We start from the raw sequence: 16,943 nt of genomic DNA, 5'->3' as shown, positions 1-16,943 counted from the left end.
TTTCTTCACATGGCCAAGAGCTGCAAGCTCTGTCTCAGAGCAGTAAGGACAGGGATCTTCAGTAGCACTTCTAAAGGGAGGCAATGACCACGGCTTGTCAAGGTCCCACTGTTTCTCTCCAGACAGGACAGAAGGTCACCTCTGTCCTGCAGCAGGGACTCAAAGACACCTACCAGCATCTCCCTCTCACCAGCTCCTGCTGAGGGTTGGCTTTGCAGTCGGGAATATTCCACACTCCCACGGCAGACCAGCCCTGCTCTACAAAACTTGGGTCCTGGAAATATTAAAACATTTAATGCAAAAAGTATTTGTTCCTGTCTATATTCTAAAGAAACTTTCATACATCTGTGCACCCAACCTATTACAGTTAAAAACCAAAACCAAGTGTCTTTTATTTTCCATTCCACAGCCTGGCTATATTACAGTAATAGTCAGCTGCCCAGGTAATAGAAAAGGAAAGTAAACCTTCACTTACGTTCTCAAATAAGAGTCAAGTTTATTTTTTAATTATAACTGAGAACTGCCATTCAGACTAGAGTTTTATGTAACAGCACTATTTAGATTTGATTTGCTGCCACTCCTCATCCTCAGTTAAGAAATAACAAAATTATTAGTCTTTAAGAATTAAATAGCTCCACAGAAAAGAAGCTAACACAAAAAGGGAAAATTCTCACCTTATTGCAACTTGCTGCTTCACAGAACAATAAACACTTTTCCCAACTTTTAAACATGCATGCTTATTGCACGGAAGATTCATCAGCAAAGTTGAATTTTGAATATAAGATGTTTTACACAGCAAAGGTTCTCCCACCTCAAAAACTCGGCACAATCTTGCTGGACTAAACAGTCTCTTACCCTTAAAGAACTTTACAGACAGAAGTGACAAGGGAATATTTCGTGAAACGAGATTCTCTAAGTATCTCCTAAACACTTCAGCAGAGAAATGTTTTCCATCTTCCCAATGTTACAGAAGACTTGATTTATTAATTTATTTCCATGCATACATTATTTTTCATTAAATATCCATAGTCTTCTGTAGGAGCTAAAAAATATTCAAGTAGTATATTCACAGTGAATTTGTCAGAGACAGCGGGTTTATTGAGCAATGGTCGTCAACAGCTCCATTCCATAGACGGAGCTAAAAAATATTCAAGTAGTATATTCATAGTGAATTTGTCAGAGCAGGCTTATTGAGCAATGATTGTCAACAGCTCCATTCCACAGATTCAGACACTTCTCCAATTTGAGGATAGGCAGATATCAAATTTATCCTCCTGTAGCAAGTTCAGTAATCCAACTCACAATATAAATTAGTTAGTGTAAGCTCTAAAAAAGTCAAGATACCAAGAAAAAGCAAACACAAGTCAGATCATTAAATCTGAAGATCAGGCTTTTGATATTGCTTGATCTGCATTTAAGAAAATGTTAACCTTATGTTTATGATGATAGCAGGTTATGGACCAGCTGCAGAGGAGCAAGAGGATTAATTTTAGATGACAACTTTCCTCACTTTTTCATGGATTAGTTTTCATCGGGTGAACAAGCCAAACCAAATTATTCTTTAGCTAAGAGACTGTAAAAAGGGAGCAGCAGGAGCTGAAGGCCAGAAAGGGGAACTGGAATTGCCTCTTTTGGCAACTGTCTAGTTTTAATGGATCAGATGCTATGCAACATTTCCTCCTTGATTATTTTAGCATGCTAAATTCCCCATCAATAGATGAAGTCGGCAGCTACATGAACACCAGTGCCAGTGCCAATAACAAGGGAACTGGTGACCAGTCATGGTCAGGGAAGCAGGACTATACCTTTTGATTTAAAGCCGTTACAGTGTCAGCCAATTGTGAGAGAAGTCGGTATCATACATTGCTGCATGATGCTTCAGAGTTAAAAACAAACAAAAAGCCTTCATGCTGAATTCTGACCACTGAAGACCAAAGAAATCCTACATACAGAACACCTAGTGTGAGCAAGTGTCAAGGACATGAAGGCAGAAATATCCTAATTTAAATAACAACAAGAACAACCAGTTTTACAATACTACTTTTTTTTTTTTTTTTTAACATTACCATTCCATCATCACAGTATTTAGGCTTCTGGAAAACAAATGCCCATCTTTTAAGAATTACTAATATAAACCTCCTTTTCTTTTATGATAAAAAAGAACAATGGAGACGACAGGGCAAGAACTCATCAAGTACCACAAAGCCACAGGCAAGTTAGTAAACTCTATATAGTGAAACCGCTCCACCCAAAACCTCCCAAAGAAACCAGAGATGAGAAGCAGCTAAAGGTGCTTTTCAGCATAACGCCTCACATGGCAGAGGTTTTGTGCCAGCCTTCCTTTCTAATTAAATACAGCATTTTGGGATCCAGTGATCAAACAATATTACTGTGTGGTCTTCAAAGACTAGAGACAGCTGAGGAAAGGTATTTCCATTAATATATTTTTGTGTTTTATTCCTTGCAAGTTTCCATACATTATTAAAATTAAGAGGTTAAATTTATTATACTCCATCAACACTAATACTCTTTTAAATTGCTAATCTGTGCATTTCCTTCAACAAGTGCAGACTAAGAGCATACCAAACAAGTTCTATTTCTTTGCTCCAAAAAGCAAACATTTCTTCATTTGTATTCATTCTGTACAGAGGAGGAACTCAAAATTGTATGTAAACAAAACATTAAAGACTTTTACAACCCTATAAATGATAAATGAAATTAAATTACAAGTAAAGAAAAAACTACCTTACCAAGAGCTTCTGTTGCAGTTTCCTAACATACCACCTTTCTAATGTTTGTGGATGCAAATTGAACAGAGCAGAAACACTAAAATATTCACTGTTCTTTCATGGAGAATATACCATATTCCTGTATACAATGTTCAAATTAGTGACCACCAAGGATACTGTGACAAATCAGAGAGCTTTGCACACATGCATAGTAAAAGTTTTCATATGGTCACACTCTTTAACTAGAAACTTCATTAACTTATGGCTGTGATTTAAAAAAAAACAAACCAAAACTAAAAATCAACAAACCAGCTGAATAATTAAACACAGATTCTAAGTAAAATTGAACTACTGCAGGAAAACTTATTTGACGTTTCAAGCAAATTTTAGTTTAATTTTCACTTTTCCCTTGAGCTTAAAAATTCAGATGCAAAAGAAAATGACTAAAAGCTTAATCCTTCTATTTATTTTGCACCCAGCGAGGACTTGCCAGGATGAAGTGGGTGAGCTGGAACTATCAACTAGGAGGTACTGTGACTCCAGTGCTGCACCACTGAATGCCACCTGTAATTTACAGATTTGCAATGGTGATTGCTGATCCCTGACCTAGAAGACAAATTATTTGGATAACATGCTGAATACAAACAGCTTTTAGGCACTTCTCCAGCTCAAACAGCAACATTGTCTTCCCTGCACCTGAAGGTGTCATGAAAGGAGTCTTTTTTTAGCTCTTATTTACATCCTTCCATTCCCTCCTCAAACAAGAAAACTAAAGTTAAGTCTCTTGTAACACAAGCATCAATGATTTTTTTTTTTTTTTAATAGCTTTTCAACCTATTAAAAAGCACCTGGGATTTTGATGGAAATTTCTTCCTAAAGATGAGGCCTGTCTGACACATGCTTGACTAATAGAGCTTTTGTTTAGTGTACAGCACTCACTATCAGCAAACCCAAAGGAAAATACAGGTTACCCAGTAGTTTTGAAAGTAGCAAATGTAGGTGAAGGGAGGGGAGAGGGTTAAAGAAGACTCGTTGAGAGCATCAAGCTCCAAACATTTCTCTAGGGGCTTTACAGATAGTAACTTATGGAATTACAAAGGTGGCATTTTTCTAACATTTCTGGAGGCTTCCTGAGAAGCCAACATCATTTTCACGCCCCTGGAATGATAACTTCTTTCATGCGAAATATTTATTGCATCATGATCTGCATGACAATAACAGAACACTTTTCTGTCTTCCAACTAGCTCAGATTCAACCTGTATTTCAGAAGCTTCTTTACAGGCGTTAAGGGCACTCCCAGCATTTAAAGTGCATTTTAATTAAGCCATTTAGACAAACCTCCACGTTGGTCACATTCTCCCCTCCCTTACTGAGGACGCAGGCCACCACCTACTAATTTAACTGCCTGAAATCAGTGTGTTGCTGTGCAGAAGTACTGAGCCTGCACTTGGAAAAGTACTGAAGGTGTTTCCAGAGCTGCTAACCACAACGACAGAAGCAAAAAGCCTATCTGCAAAGCTTTGCAGGGACAGCTGCAGCACAGAAAAAACCACAAAAGTAGTGAAAAGCTATCGCAGAACAATTTACGTTGGAAGGGAACCCAAGGCCTCTAGTTCCAGCCCTTCTTCAAAACAAGCCTAATTTCAGTTGAACACTGAACGAGAACAGAGATCCCTCCACCTCCCTGAGAACACATTCCAGAGTCTGACCATCCTCACAGTGAAGACTTTTTTTCTTTATATCCAGCTGGAAGGGTGAAGTCTGTTTTGTTTCTTGTCTGTGCTATGCCCTTGCCAGGAGCACCTGGTTTCACCTCCTCTATGACTCCCACCCATGCACCAGCTGAAACCAGCAGGTAGGTCTGTCCCTTGGTCTTCTCCTGGCTACAAACCCAGCTCCCTCAGCCTCTCCTCTTATACCACATGCTGCAGCCCATGATCCTACTGAGAGCCTTTCTGCTGGACCGGCTCCTGTTTGTCCATCTGCCTGTCCTGCAAAGCCCCACACTGGATATGGCACTCTAGATGCAGCCTCACGTCTACCAAGCAGATGTGAACAACCACGTTCCTCAACCTGCTCTAACTGGTGGAGCCCAGTGCACGGTCACCCTCATGCAAGGTCACACACTGCTGACTTGTCTGCCAGCATGTGCAAAGATGGGCATCCTGCTCCACTCCAGCAGTTGCCAAGGTGGCACAAGTCCTCCAAGAGAACCAAGATCATGTTTCTTCTTCCTGTCTCAAGGTGGTCTTGTCCACTTCCACTTCCTCATCTTGATGTTCCACTCCAGCAGCTGCCACCAAGATGGTTCAAGTCTTCCAAGAGAACCAAGATCATGTTTCTACTTCTTGTCTCAAGGTGGCTTTGTCCACTTCCTCATCCTGATGGGGCAAGATGGTGCTGTAGACGCTCACCGTCATGCCCCCCTGCCTTGCTGTCCCCTCTCTAATCCTGACCCTTAAGCTCATGACAGGCCCTTGCTGTCCACAAACCAGCAGAGCTCTGCATGTCCAGGCTGTACCTCTGCAGAAACACACAGAAACTCCATCTTCCCTGCCTGTCCTCCCTGAAAAACTCCGGTCGCTCCATCACATTTTTGCCACCCGAGGCAGGGGACAGGCCTCTGCAAGGCACCCCGAGTTCTCATTTCACAGGCCCCTCTCTCATCCATGCTGGGTATCCACCTGCACTGAAATGAGCCCCCCCACCAGTCACACGGCGTCTGAGCTACCCCATATGCATTACCCTACTTTGTCCCTCTGTTTATCTGCTAAAGAAAGCATATGTTAGGTTAACTTACTACTAAATAAAGCCCTGGAAAGGCAGTCAAGCCTGCCTACACTAGCTAGAAACAACTTGCCTTTTTTTTTTTTTTTTTTCCACTTCTAAGCAAGCTGCTACTTCAATTTTCATTCAAGACTGATTCATGAGAATGTTCTACAAACTTGGGAATTTTACCCTGCTAGCCACTGATTCACCTCGAGCCTCCTAAATCTATTACTTTCTAACTGGTTTCTGCAATTTGGCCCCTAATGCAGCAGAGTATTTAGGAACACAAGAGAAAAGCTCCAAACAGGCTTGAATCAGAACAAGTGATGGTGGGAGCACAGCCCGTAACTCCTCTGGAGGTGAGACTCCTGCACCTCTTCTACTACAGGACAGAGACATATAAGAGGTTAGGCCACAATACGTATAGAAGACTAAAAAAGTCAGCTGGAACCTTATGTTTGTTCTGTGCACAAACGTCAGACAGAGTTTCCCTCTCAGTATAGAAAAAAAAATTAGGCCACAATACGTATAGAAGACTAAAAAGGTCAGCTGGAACCTTATGTTTGTTCTGTGAACAAATGTCAGACAGAGTTTCCCCCTCAGTATAGAAAAAAAAAATAAGTATGTTAAGCACGAGTTCCCTTCTCATGGCAAAACAGAACAAGCACTATTTTATATTCTGACACATTTTTCAGACTTTCCAATATCTTAAAGTTACACACTGAAGTTACTTGCTGTATTACAGTCAATAGTGTTACGCAATTAATATATGTATCACACTTCCTGTCTCTGCAACTACATTTAATTTCAGAAGCATGCTGATTATAAGGCAAGCACCCAGAACCTCACGTACTTGCTTTCTGAACACGCCACATGGGAGTAGAGCTGTATCTTGCATACTTACGACTGATAATTATTTTTTTTTAATCATGGAAAACCAGCGAGATGTGGGTAGAACCCTAAGTCTTTCAAGACAGGCAAGTATCAGGAACCCCTGTTCTCTTAGTTCTCATTAGGAGCTGTTCCAGTAGATAAAACATTATTTTATCTGAAGCATGTGCACTATGTACATTAATTGGTGTTGTTACTGTACTGATGGCTAATATGGACTAGTGATGTAACACTGTGTTCCATTTACCCAAAAACGTTAACAACACCTTGCAAGTTACAAATTACTGAAAAGTTGATCCATTAAGCTCCAAAAGATTACTTGCACCACCTACAGGTCTCAGCAGAAGGTTGCAAGAGTCTAACTTTTAAAGTTTTTCAAATAACAGTCATCTAATTCTACACTGCTGGAATAAAATTTAAGTAAAAATAACTCCTTTATAAGCAAAACAACAGGTTTACTTCAAAACATCGTCATTTAACATCACTCCAACTGTTTTGCTCTGATTAGTGTTAAATGGGATCCTTTATTTCTTAGCCTGAAGCATGCCATGTTAATCAGTAACTCCCCTTGACTGCAAAGGAAACAGCAGTCCAGGTACTGCCTTCTCAAATCACCTATACATTCTAAATTACAGTTTGCAATTCTTAAAAAAGCCACAATCTATTGTAAATTCATACAGAAAACAACTTGGCAAGTGCGTATCTTTCAAAAGATATTTGAACCTGTCAATACATCTTATCGGTCCCGCCAACAGCCTCTCTTATTATGCTTGTTCCTTTGGATTAAAAAAAGAACAGTCCCACACATTTTGAAAAGCATTAAGATGGGGAAGACAGCACACCACCTGCTTATGAGTAAAATGCATTGCTTTTATCCCAAAGCCAAAGAAGCAAATTCATCGAAGCAGTACTTGAAAACAAGATGCACTCAGACAGCTTTAGTGTGCTGCAGAACAAACTGGAAAGTATGACTGCAGTATTTCAGTGTCTGTAAGTACACACTAAAAGAAATTACTTCCAACAAATTGCAACCCCAATGATTGTGCGGCTGGGCAAGACACAGGAGGCTATCAAGGGACCTCTTTCAACCTCCTAACACTTAGATACACCAACCTTTATGAGCTTTACTAGGAGCTTAACTCCATTTATTTCCTCCCCTCCTCCTTGAAGTATAGATTTTCTTAAATGCAGTCAACATTAGCCACACAGAATCGCAGCACAAAATCTGAAAATGATCGTAACTCTACAAAACAGGTCAACTTACATTTTCTGCCTATCATTTAATCCCAGCTTTATCAAGAAAATACCTTCTCTCTTCCAAACTTGCAGGACTTCTGGTCCACAGTAGTGAGCAAACAAGTCTGACACTTCCAGTGTTTACTTTGACAGAAGAAAACTACCAATGGGAGTAATAACTATCCAAATCTTAAAACCAGCATCACCATAAAATTTGAATTGACTTAGGTCTTAGAATCCAAAACTGACAGAAGCAGAAGATCTTGGGCATGTAATCAAGAAGAACCAATGATAAAGTCTCTTGTAACACACACCAGAGTAAGATACAGCAGGCAACAAACCTGGGTACAAGTATTTCAGTGTCCCATTAATAACATTTCTAGGTGTGTTCTGATCAAGTTACTGAGCCATTCTGCAAATTATTAGGAAAAGTAGAAAACTTTGTTGAAGAGAAGCAGAATAACTCATGTTTCTAGAAATCTAGAGAGAAAACTACTTTTTGCATAATTTCTTTAAACATCAGTGTGACCAAGACAAAAATTCTTTGGTAGTAGTGATCTGTGCTAAAGCCCAACACCATATACAGACATACCTGTAAAGCTTTATCTGAAATATTACCCTTACAAAAGGTATCAGAGTTAAATTTAGGTTTCTGGCCTCTTCTGCTTTGTCAAGGTACACATTAACATACATTTTGCAATGGAATAACCTCCCATCACTTGAGTTGCATGAAGTTTGGGTTAAGGTGAGAAGAATATAGCTATATTCAGCACAAGTTTAAAAATGTGCAACTTCTGTTTGCATGGTGAACATAACAGATAAACACAGACACATACTGTAGGAATATGGCCTCTGCAGCTTTTCTTTCTGAAGGACTGAGAATTATCTGTACATTCTCAGCAGAGATTTGCCAGATTCTCCAAGGCTTCGTATTGACTGCTACAGCTGTCTACTGGTAAGGCAGACACATGGTGACAGGCACCAGTATGAAAGAGCAGGGAAGAAAAAGACCACCCATATTTGGGCCACAATATCTAAGCAAGATATGGTATGAGTGCCACTCTGCAATCAAAGGTAGTTTTTTTTACTGGAAATGCAAAGAGGTCACTACTGCTTAATTATTGGGGGTTTTGGTTTCGGTTTTTTTAATTGGTAAACTGGAAGTGACATCAAGAATATATTATACAGCTTGAACATTTGCAGTATAATAGGCAGGCTACCTTAGCCTGTACTATGAATCATTTGACCACATAAACATATCATACCTCCTCTTTAGAAGGTCATAATTGTAAAAAGCATTTAATCTAACAGTAACCTGCCCATTTTCATCTTTTTGCTCTAACTACAGTGTGTTACAGGACAGCACACAAAACCCTCCACCACCATAACTTCGTTGTAGTATTTTGTGCTTAAAAAGAGTGAGTCTTCTGTAAAATAGTTACTAACTTGTGTAAGTCTATAAAACACTTAACACTGTTACCTTTCTTCAATTCTGTTCTTGTCCATAAGCGGTTGTTTGATCCACTGATTAACTAGTCTTTGTCCTTGAGGGGTTCTGCATTTATTTAGTAAACCAGCTAGAGACTGTGCAGTATTAGCATTTTCCACAGAACTCTGGAAAAAAAAAAAAAAAAAGCATTAGTGAAGTTTACTGACACTCTCTGAATGGCACTTAACTTTGCTACCTAGGAACAGATCAGTGTTTCTTCTGTATTCAACTTGGCACCCATCAAAAAAGGCAAATTTTGATTTTGCACTGCAAAAATCACAGCATTAAAGCACTCAATATCTCGTCCCTGGAACAAGGCGAACAATGAACAGGTTTGTCCATTTTGAAACTATCTGACTGAACAGGAAAGTTAGAAACATATCTCATCACTGGATGGTCTCCCATTTGAATAGGAAAAGTGGAAATAAGCCTAGATATCTTCCAGTTTGGCCTTTGTAAGGTCAAAACAATAGGGGTCCTGTCCATCAACAAAAGCAGCAAGAAACAAGACAAGCTTGTTTCAACGCTTAACTTCGAAATGAAAACCTGAACCCTCTCTACCCAAACCGACCTGCAATTAAAACAGCAGGCAAGCATTCAACTAGGGTCAGGTGTGGATGCCCCCAACCAACTGGGATGTAGAACCAGCACCACCACAACACTGAGAAGGTAGACTGGTACATTTAACCCCTGGAAAATCTAATCTCTAAAGCCGATGTGCCTGTTTTCAGTGTTCTGGACAGTATTATATTATGAAAAACTTCTGAATCCAAGAAAGCATCAGAGTACATATATCACACATAAATTACCTACTGCAGCACATCCAAATTGGATCGTTACTGTTTTGTATAATCAACTGCACCTGCAGTGCCATAAGAACTTTACCTACATACCTCACGGAGCAACTCAAATTACAAAACATTTTGCCTTTGCTTTAGTGCCTGCCCAAAAACCTGCCCACAGACAGCCTGCCACCCAGGCAACAACACAGTTTCCCACCACACAGCAAATTCCTTGCTCTAAAACCCACAACAGCCCCTGAAGACAGACGTGGCAGCATATTTCCTATCACAAAACGCGTAACACCTGCAAGGACTTATAAAGGGATGTAGCTAAGACAGTGTTGAACTTCCTAAAACACCTCCATAAAGCTTGAGAAGACATAAAATTTTTGCTTGTTTTCCTTGACAGTGGCACAGAACCAGGAAATAAAGCACAAAAAAAAAAAAAAAAATAAGAAAAAATCTCCCCAGATTCCACCAGTCAATTCAAATGAAAACAGCCACTACTGCAAATGGAATCTAATAACCCTCTCCCAAGAGGCTGGCTCCTCCTAGGCTATGAAACCTGAACATGGATGAAATTACATTTTACAGATTCAGGAAATAAAGCAAAAAAAAAAAAAAAAAAATCAGAACAAATCTCTCCAGAGTTCACCAGTTCAGAAGCAGAATATATGCTCTTTCTTACTCTAGAAATCCCTGTAAGGTAAATAGGGGACCATATGTGTGATTTCTTCCTATAAACCTGAAACTCCAGTGGATTAGCTCCAAGCAAAGATCACTAAGCAGCGTTTACTAGCAATAAAACAAAAGAAAAGAAGCTGATACAACACAGTACTTTGAGTCCACATTTTCCTACAACTATAGAAAGGGGCAAAGCAGAAACAGGTGTGGTAGGAGGTATGGAGGAGACTGGGAACCTGCTTGGATTTGTAGAAACTGTGCTCTGGAGTTTCTCTATCACACCTCAAAACAACAGAACTCTTCTCCCCTCCCACACCCCAAGCCTGCTCCTGCCAGTGGAAACAGGAACTTCTCGGACTAAAAACAAGGAAAGATAAAGCCAGACTCCTCAGCAGCTACAACCATGAGGTACTTCTAAGCTCTTCCCACATCTGTATTCCACATAGACACTTGTTTGTGGCCCCTTCCTACCTCCTTAATTATCTTCTCTTTTACATTCAAAGCAAGCTAACAAAAAACAAAGAAGGTGGCAACAGTGTTTAAAACACACACTGTACAGGAGTGGCTGAAAACAAAGCTAAAATGTAAAAGTTGCCGTTAATGACGATCTGGAGAACTCTGACCAGGCAATCAAGCTACTTATCAAGCAACTAAATAAGTATACTGCAAAACACTTTTATCAATTCAAGTGTGCATTTCTTACCTGGAAAAGGTTGAGGGCTTGAACAGCTGCATTATCTAGGACCATATATTGACTAAGATCAAAAGTAGTCAGTTCAAATTGTCCAAAGTTAGCCTCATCTGAGAGCAACTCTAAAAACTTGATAATGGCCGACAAAGACGAAACAGCAACCTGAAGTTTTTGGTTTTTAAAAAACAAACAAAAAGAACAAACAGAAACATTCTGGTTAGAAACACTCTTGAATTGGGGAGTATTTGATAAACGCCCCTAGAAAGTTAAAAGTGGGAAGTCTTTAAGCCACGTCAATTCCAGCAAAGCCACAAGAGACTCATCCTGTTTGACAAGACTTCATTTTCATAGGGACATCCTATGGCACTGCAGAGTCTTTCTAGGCAGGTGCAAGAACAAGGAACTAGACATTTGCATAATCTGATAAACAAAACGTGAAATGCATGCCTCACCAGCTTTCCAAAGCTGTTACCAGGATTTTTCTGGCTCAGGAACACAAACAAGTTATTGCAGATAAACGAGATGTCATGGATCATCTCAGGACATGGTTTCAGGGTTAGTTTTCAGCCAGAACAAGGATCTGATCTGACTCGCTGCTCGGTGTTACAAACACTAGAGCCAGCACAAAGGAGAGGCAGCAGCATGACCAGCTTGTTTAGCTGCAACACACTTCAAACAATTTTAACCTGTTGTGAAATGACACATGAAGGGAGAATAACTCTGTACCTTACACCTGCAGTAAGCATGAGCAGTGGAGCACGTTTTAAAGCAAATTAAAACACGTTTATCTCAAGCAAATAACCTCTTGTTTGCAGCTAAGAACAAACATGTTGAATCCACATACAGGTACTGACTGATACGCTTGAGCCATAAGATGATATAAAACACAGTATTATCATAAACATTACTTTGTTTTCAAATACCAATTTTCTTGTCATGCAAAATAATGAAAGTGTTGTATTTCAGTCCTTAGGCTAGATAGATTATGAATAGGAAAAACCTCTTGTGCACAGTCTATTTGCTTACCAGAGTTTATTACTTTAAAGGCATAAGTGAAGGGTTTTCTTACTATTGAACAGCATCAAACAGGACCAGTGTGGACAGAGAGGAGCAGCTTGCAACAGATACACACACCACTCTGCTGCTTAAAAAACAAAAGCACTCCAAACACTCTGTGCTCACCTGCTTTTCCATCTCTGGCAACGCCGCGCTATTCATTTGTTCTTCTTTTTTTGATTTTAACAGGCGATTGAGATCCTGAACAATATCTTTTGTTGTGAAATCTGCCTTCTTTCTGTCTGTAATCAGGATTCCTCCCCTCTGAATGACCTGTCATCCATAAACACACATAGCTTTCAATTACTTTCAATATTCAGGGACAGATATTCATCACATTGAAGCAAACCCCGAAGAGATATTTATTTACTGCTAGGTTGCAGAGAAGAATGACAGACAAGAGTCCACCCTTAGAACAACTTTTGCTGATTAAAATGCAGACAAGTCAACAAATAATGCATTTTGGATGCACAAATCAAAACTTCTTCAAGTTAACATACTGCTCCTGCCTTTTTCCATAAACCACAGAGCCTAGCTAATAAGCTAGGATTTTAGATAGAGTTTTGTCTAACTGTCAGCCACAACAGTTCCCTTACTTGTCGCATTTTTCCCATCTCTCCTGCGGTCTCTCCTCCTGGTAGCACACACTCCTTCGGTCCCAGTTGAACCAGCAGAGCTTCAAGGTTTGAGAACTGATCGTTATCTGGAAACTCACAGACACTCAATTTTCTCAGGGTAGTGTCGACATACCCCACTCCTACTACTCTTTGTCCATCAGCAGTAGACAGCTTAACCCCCACAACCCCGATGGCCGTTGACATATCATTGTTGGCAAAGAGAACTTCCTCAAACTGGGCCAGATTTCCTGGAGAACCCTATATAGAAAAGAAATATACTTTTTTAAAAGTGTATATATACCCACATACTTCTTTTGCTTGAAAAAGGAAAACTGATAAACCTAAGTACTGAACAGCCCATTAATACAAAACATACAACTGATATATTTTTTTAACCATTAAAACTCTACATATCATCTGCACAAAGTAAACTATACTTCAAGTTTCCCTTATTTCCCAACCTATGGCAAAGGTACAGAACAAGCTCTTCCAGCCTTCAAACAGTAGAAAATACAGGGATATATAACAGATCGCATGATTTACCATCACACCACTAATGTCAGTCCCTGAAAATCCCAAAAATCCAACCTGAGGGGCTCAGGAAAGAGTTACAGGTTGCTTTTTTTTTTTCTTTCATCTCTTAATTACAAAGAAAGGTTGAAAAATTGTACCTTGTATGCTAAATACCAGTCATTTTCTTTGACAGATTTACTCCCTGCTTTGTTCTTGTAAACTTCAACTCTGTAATGACGAACCAGAAGTAGATCTCTCACAAAAGATTCAAAATTCATTTTACTAAGCACAACACTCTCAAGCTTCTGAGTTCCTACAAAAAAAAAAAAAAAAAAAAAAAAAAAAAAAAAAAAAAAAAAAAAAAAAAAAAAAAAAAAAAAGAAAAAAGAAAATTATGAGATACCTGAATTTGTTCAAGAAGTTTATTTTCTGTAATCAAAATTCCCAAGAAGAGCCTTCAGGTAGGACATTATTGTAATATCAAAGACCAAACATATAAAATCCATGAAACAACACAAAACCACAACATTCAACTGGTTAATATTAAGAATGAAGAAAGCATACTCCAAATCCAAATAAAAACAACATGCATTCGCAAATTTCACTAAATCTATACATACATATATATATACAAAGAGATGTGTTCCCCTCACCCCTTCCTCACTCCTTACAATGTTCCTGATTTGGTTTTCTAATTACCATTTCACACATTTTAATCTAATGAGTGGCCTGCTACAGGTTTTCTTTCTGGATAACATCTTTCCTGTCCTAGATAAGCCACTTCTGTTGACAGAACAGACCGCCACCCCATTCGCACTCCAAAGATGGCAAGACACACGTGCCAAGACATTGCCCTTTTATCACAACATACACTGTAAAACCAACATATTCTCAAAAGTGTCTTAAATTTTATGTTAAAATCTAACTTAGAAAGTGCCTAATTGACAAACTTTTTGCTTCTGTTTCTGTAAGGGTGCAGGCAGACGATAGAGTTGAACAAATTTGATTTCATACAGCTTCCAAGAGGAACAATGCCACTTCTGCCTCCCTACCTCCTGTGTCACCTCTGGCACCAGCCTACCCACAGTGTCAGATAATTCTACCACTAAGGAAACTGGCATTTTTGGTGGGTATTTTAAGTTTTCTGCCAAGTGGAATTAGCTAAGACTGGTGTCAGATACACCAGAGCTAAATGACCTATAAAGTAAGCACAAGCAATAGACAAGGATTATCACACCCCTCCTTTCAGCCTTCAGCACTTTTGAGGCCCTTCCTCCCTTTACATGAAAGATGTTAAACAGCACATTTCCACACCTGTAAGAATTTATGGATTTATTCTAGGTACGCCTTTTTCATTTTCTTTCCTCAGATCTCTGGTAAGACTTTTTTGGAAGTAGGCAAGAAACTAATTCCACGTAACCAGATCCTTTCTCCACAATGCAGAACTCTTAACAAAACAGGGTGGAAGGCACCTGAATCTGATGGGTGATTTGAAAGCATCCTGAAAGCACAAAATGTAGTTTTATGCTTTTAATTTGATATGCTAAATAAAACTACAGTTCGCAGTGTTTTAAAATCAGAGTTGAGAGTCACAGTCTTACATCTGTGAAATGATCACTTTTAAATTAAATAGAAAAATAATACAGATGCATGTGTTCCTAGCCTGGAAGACATATCAAATTCTATGTTTGAAACTATCAAGCTCTTCAACTTCCCCACAAGTTGGGGGTTTTGTGGTGGTTTTTTGTGGTTTTGGGGAAGGGTTGGGTTTTTTTTGTTTGGTTTTTTTTTTTTCTTTTTTACATATTAGCCCATCACTTGCAATAGAAAGTGAAAAGCGTATGTCATTCTCTTTTTAATGCCACTGCATTAAAACACAAACAAAAATTTCATTCATAACAAACAGGTTTATTTCACCAAGTGTGAGCCAGTAACTTTGCAATCCTGTGTCCCTTCAGATGAAGGATAATACTAAGGTTTGCCTGTTCTCACGGGGTGATTTATCTTGATGCTGTTGCATCCAAAGCCTGCAAGCTCCACCGCCTTACACCAGGAGACAAATAAAAAGCAACAGGAGGGGTGGACGGAAGAGAAAACCTTATGCAATACACAATTAAGTACTTTATTCCCTTCTGCAGGCCATCATTAGTCAAACACCTAATAATGAATAACTTGCACCTGTGAAGTTACTGGGGTTTACCTGCGCTACACAGCATTCTCAGCTAATCACAGAAAACGCCATCATTTTGATGAGTTTATCAGCGCTCTGGAGAAGAGTGGTCAACACACCGTTCACCTGTGCAACCTGCTGTGTCCCACTGACCACCCACACCTGACAGCCCCGTGGCCTGTGGGGCTCTATGCTTGTCTCATAGAATCATAGAATTGCCCAGGCCAGAAGGGATCTCCAAAGGTCATCTAGTCCGACCTCCCCGCAGTCAGCAGGGACACCCCCAACTAGACCAGGTTGCCCAGGGCCTCGTCGAGCCTCTCCTTGAATATCTCCAGGGATGGGGCATCAACCACCTCCCTGGGCAACCTGTTCCAGTGTTCCACCACCCTCACAGTGAAGAACCCTCTCCTAATCTCCAGTCTAAATCTGTTCCCCTCCAGCTTGAAGCCATTGCCCCTCGTCCTGTCACTGCAGGCCTTTCTAAACAGGCTCTCCCCAGCCTTACTGTAGGCTCCCTTCAGGTACTGGAAGGCTGCTGTTAGGTCTCCCCGGAGCCTCCTCTTCTTCAGGCTGAACAACCCCAGCTCCCTCAGCCTGTCTTCGTAGCAGAGGTGCTCCATCCCCCTGATCATCCTTGCGGTCCTCCTCTGGACCCTCTCCATCAGGTCCATGTCCTTCTTATATTGAGGGCTCCAGACTTGCACACAATACTCCAGGTGAGGTCTCACCAGAGCACAACAAAGTGGCAGAATCACCTCTCTGGACCTGCTGGCAACGCATCTTTTGATGCAGCCCAGGATGCAATTGGCCTTCTGGGCTGTAAGTGCCCACTGCCTGCTCATGTCCAGCTTCTCGTCCAGCAGCACCCCTAAGTCCCTTTCCCTAGGGTTGCACACCCACACCTGTGGCACGCAGTTAATTACCATTTCCAAGCTGCGGGGGAAGATTTGGGGTCAGTTACGCTCGTATACACCTCATAATATCCACACACCCCCCCCCCCCTTCTCACCATCCGCCAACACCGAGGGCTGCGGCCTTCGCCCCCCGCAACACCCCGGGCGCTGCGGCCTCAGCGGCGGCGGCGGGAGGCAGACGGCGGCGCCTCCCGCCCTCACAAGGTCCCCCTCCGTGAAAAACGACGCCAAACGCGACACCACGGGGCGTTCCCCCCCACCGAAGCCCCGCAGGTCTCCCCTTTGAGAAGACGCCACCGGGGAGGCTGCTGCCAGCGGCTCCCATCGCCACCCCGCCGCGGGCCGCCCTCCCGCCCGCCCCTCCACAGCAAGGCCCAGGGGACGCGAGACCCTCCCGC

General features: G+C 40.8%; 1 protein-coding gene across 1 annotated transcript in view; it reads right to left on the bottom strand.

Moving 5' to 3' along the window:
- The window catches only part of MSH2 (mutS homolog 2), a 55,129-nt gene that overhangs the window by 37,706 nt on the left and 480 nt on the right, over window positions 1–16,943 (bottom strand). Inside the window, exons 2-7 of the mRNA XM_014962369.1 lie at window positions 16,641–16,825; window positions 13,617–13,771; window positions 12,925–13,203; window positions 12,455–12,601; window positions 11,285–11,434; window positions 9,107–9,240 (exon numbers count right to left, since the gene is read on the bottom strand). Coding sequence (XP_014817855.1) covers window positions 9,107–9,240; window positions 11,285–11,434; window positions 12,455–12,601; window positions 12,925–13,203; window positions 13,617–13,771; window positions 16,641–16,825 — 1,050 coding nt within the window. The remainder of the gene's footprint in view (window positions 1–9,106; window positions 9,241–11,284; window positions 11,435–12,454; window positions 12,602–12,924; window positions 13,204–13,616; window positions 13,772–16,640; window positions 16,826–16,943) is intronic.

Source organism: Calidris pugnax, unplaced genomic scaffold (genome assembly GCF_001431845.1).
Source record: "Calidris pugnax isolate Ruff unplaced genomic scaffold, ASM143184v1 scaffold147, whole genome shotgun sequence".
Classification (NCBI taxonomy): Eukaryota; Metazoa; Chordata; class Aves; order Charadriiformes; family Scolopacidae; genus Calidris; species Calidris pugnax.
Note: the sequence above shows the minus strand (reverse complement) of the source record. Positions and strands in the feature narration are given on the sequence as shown.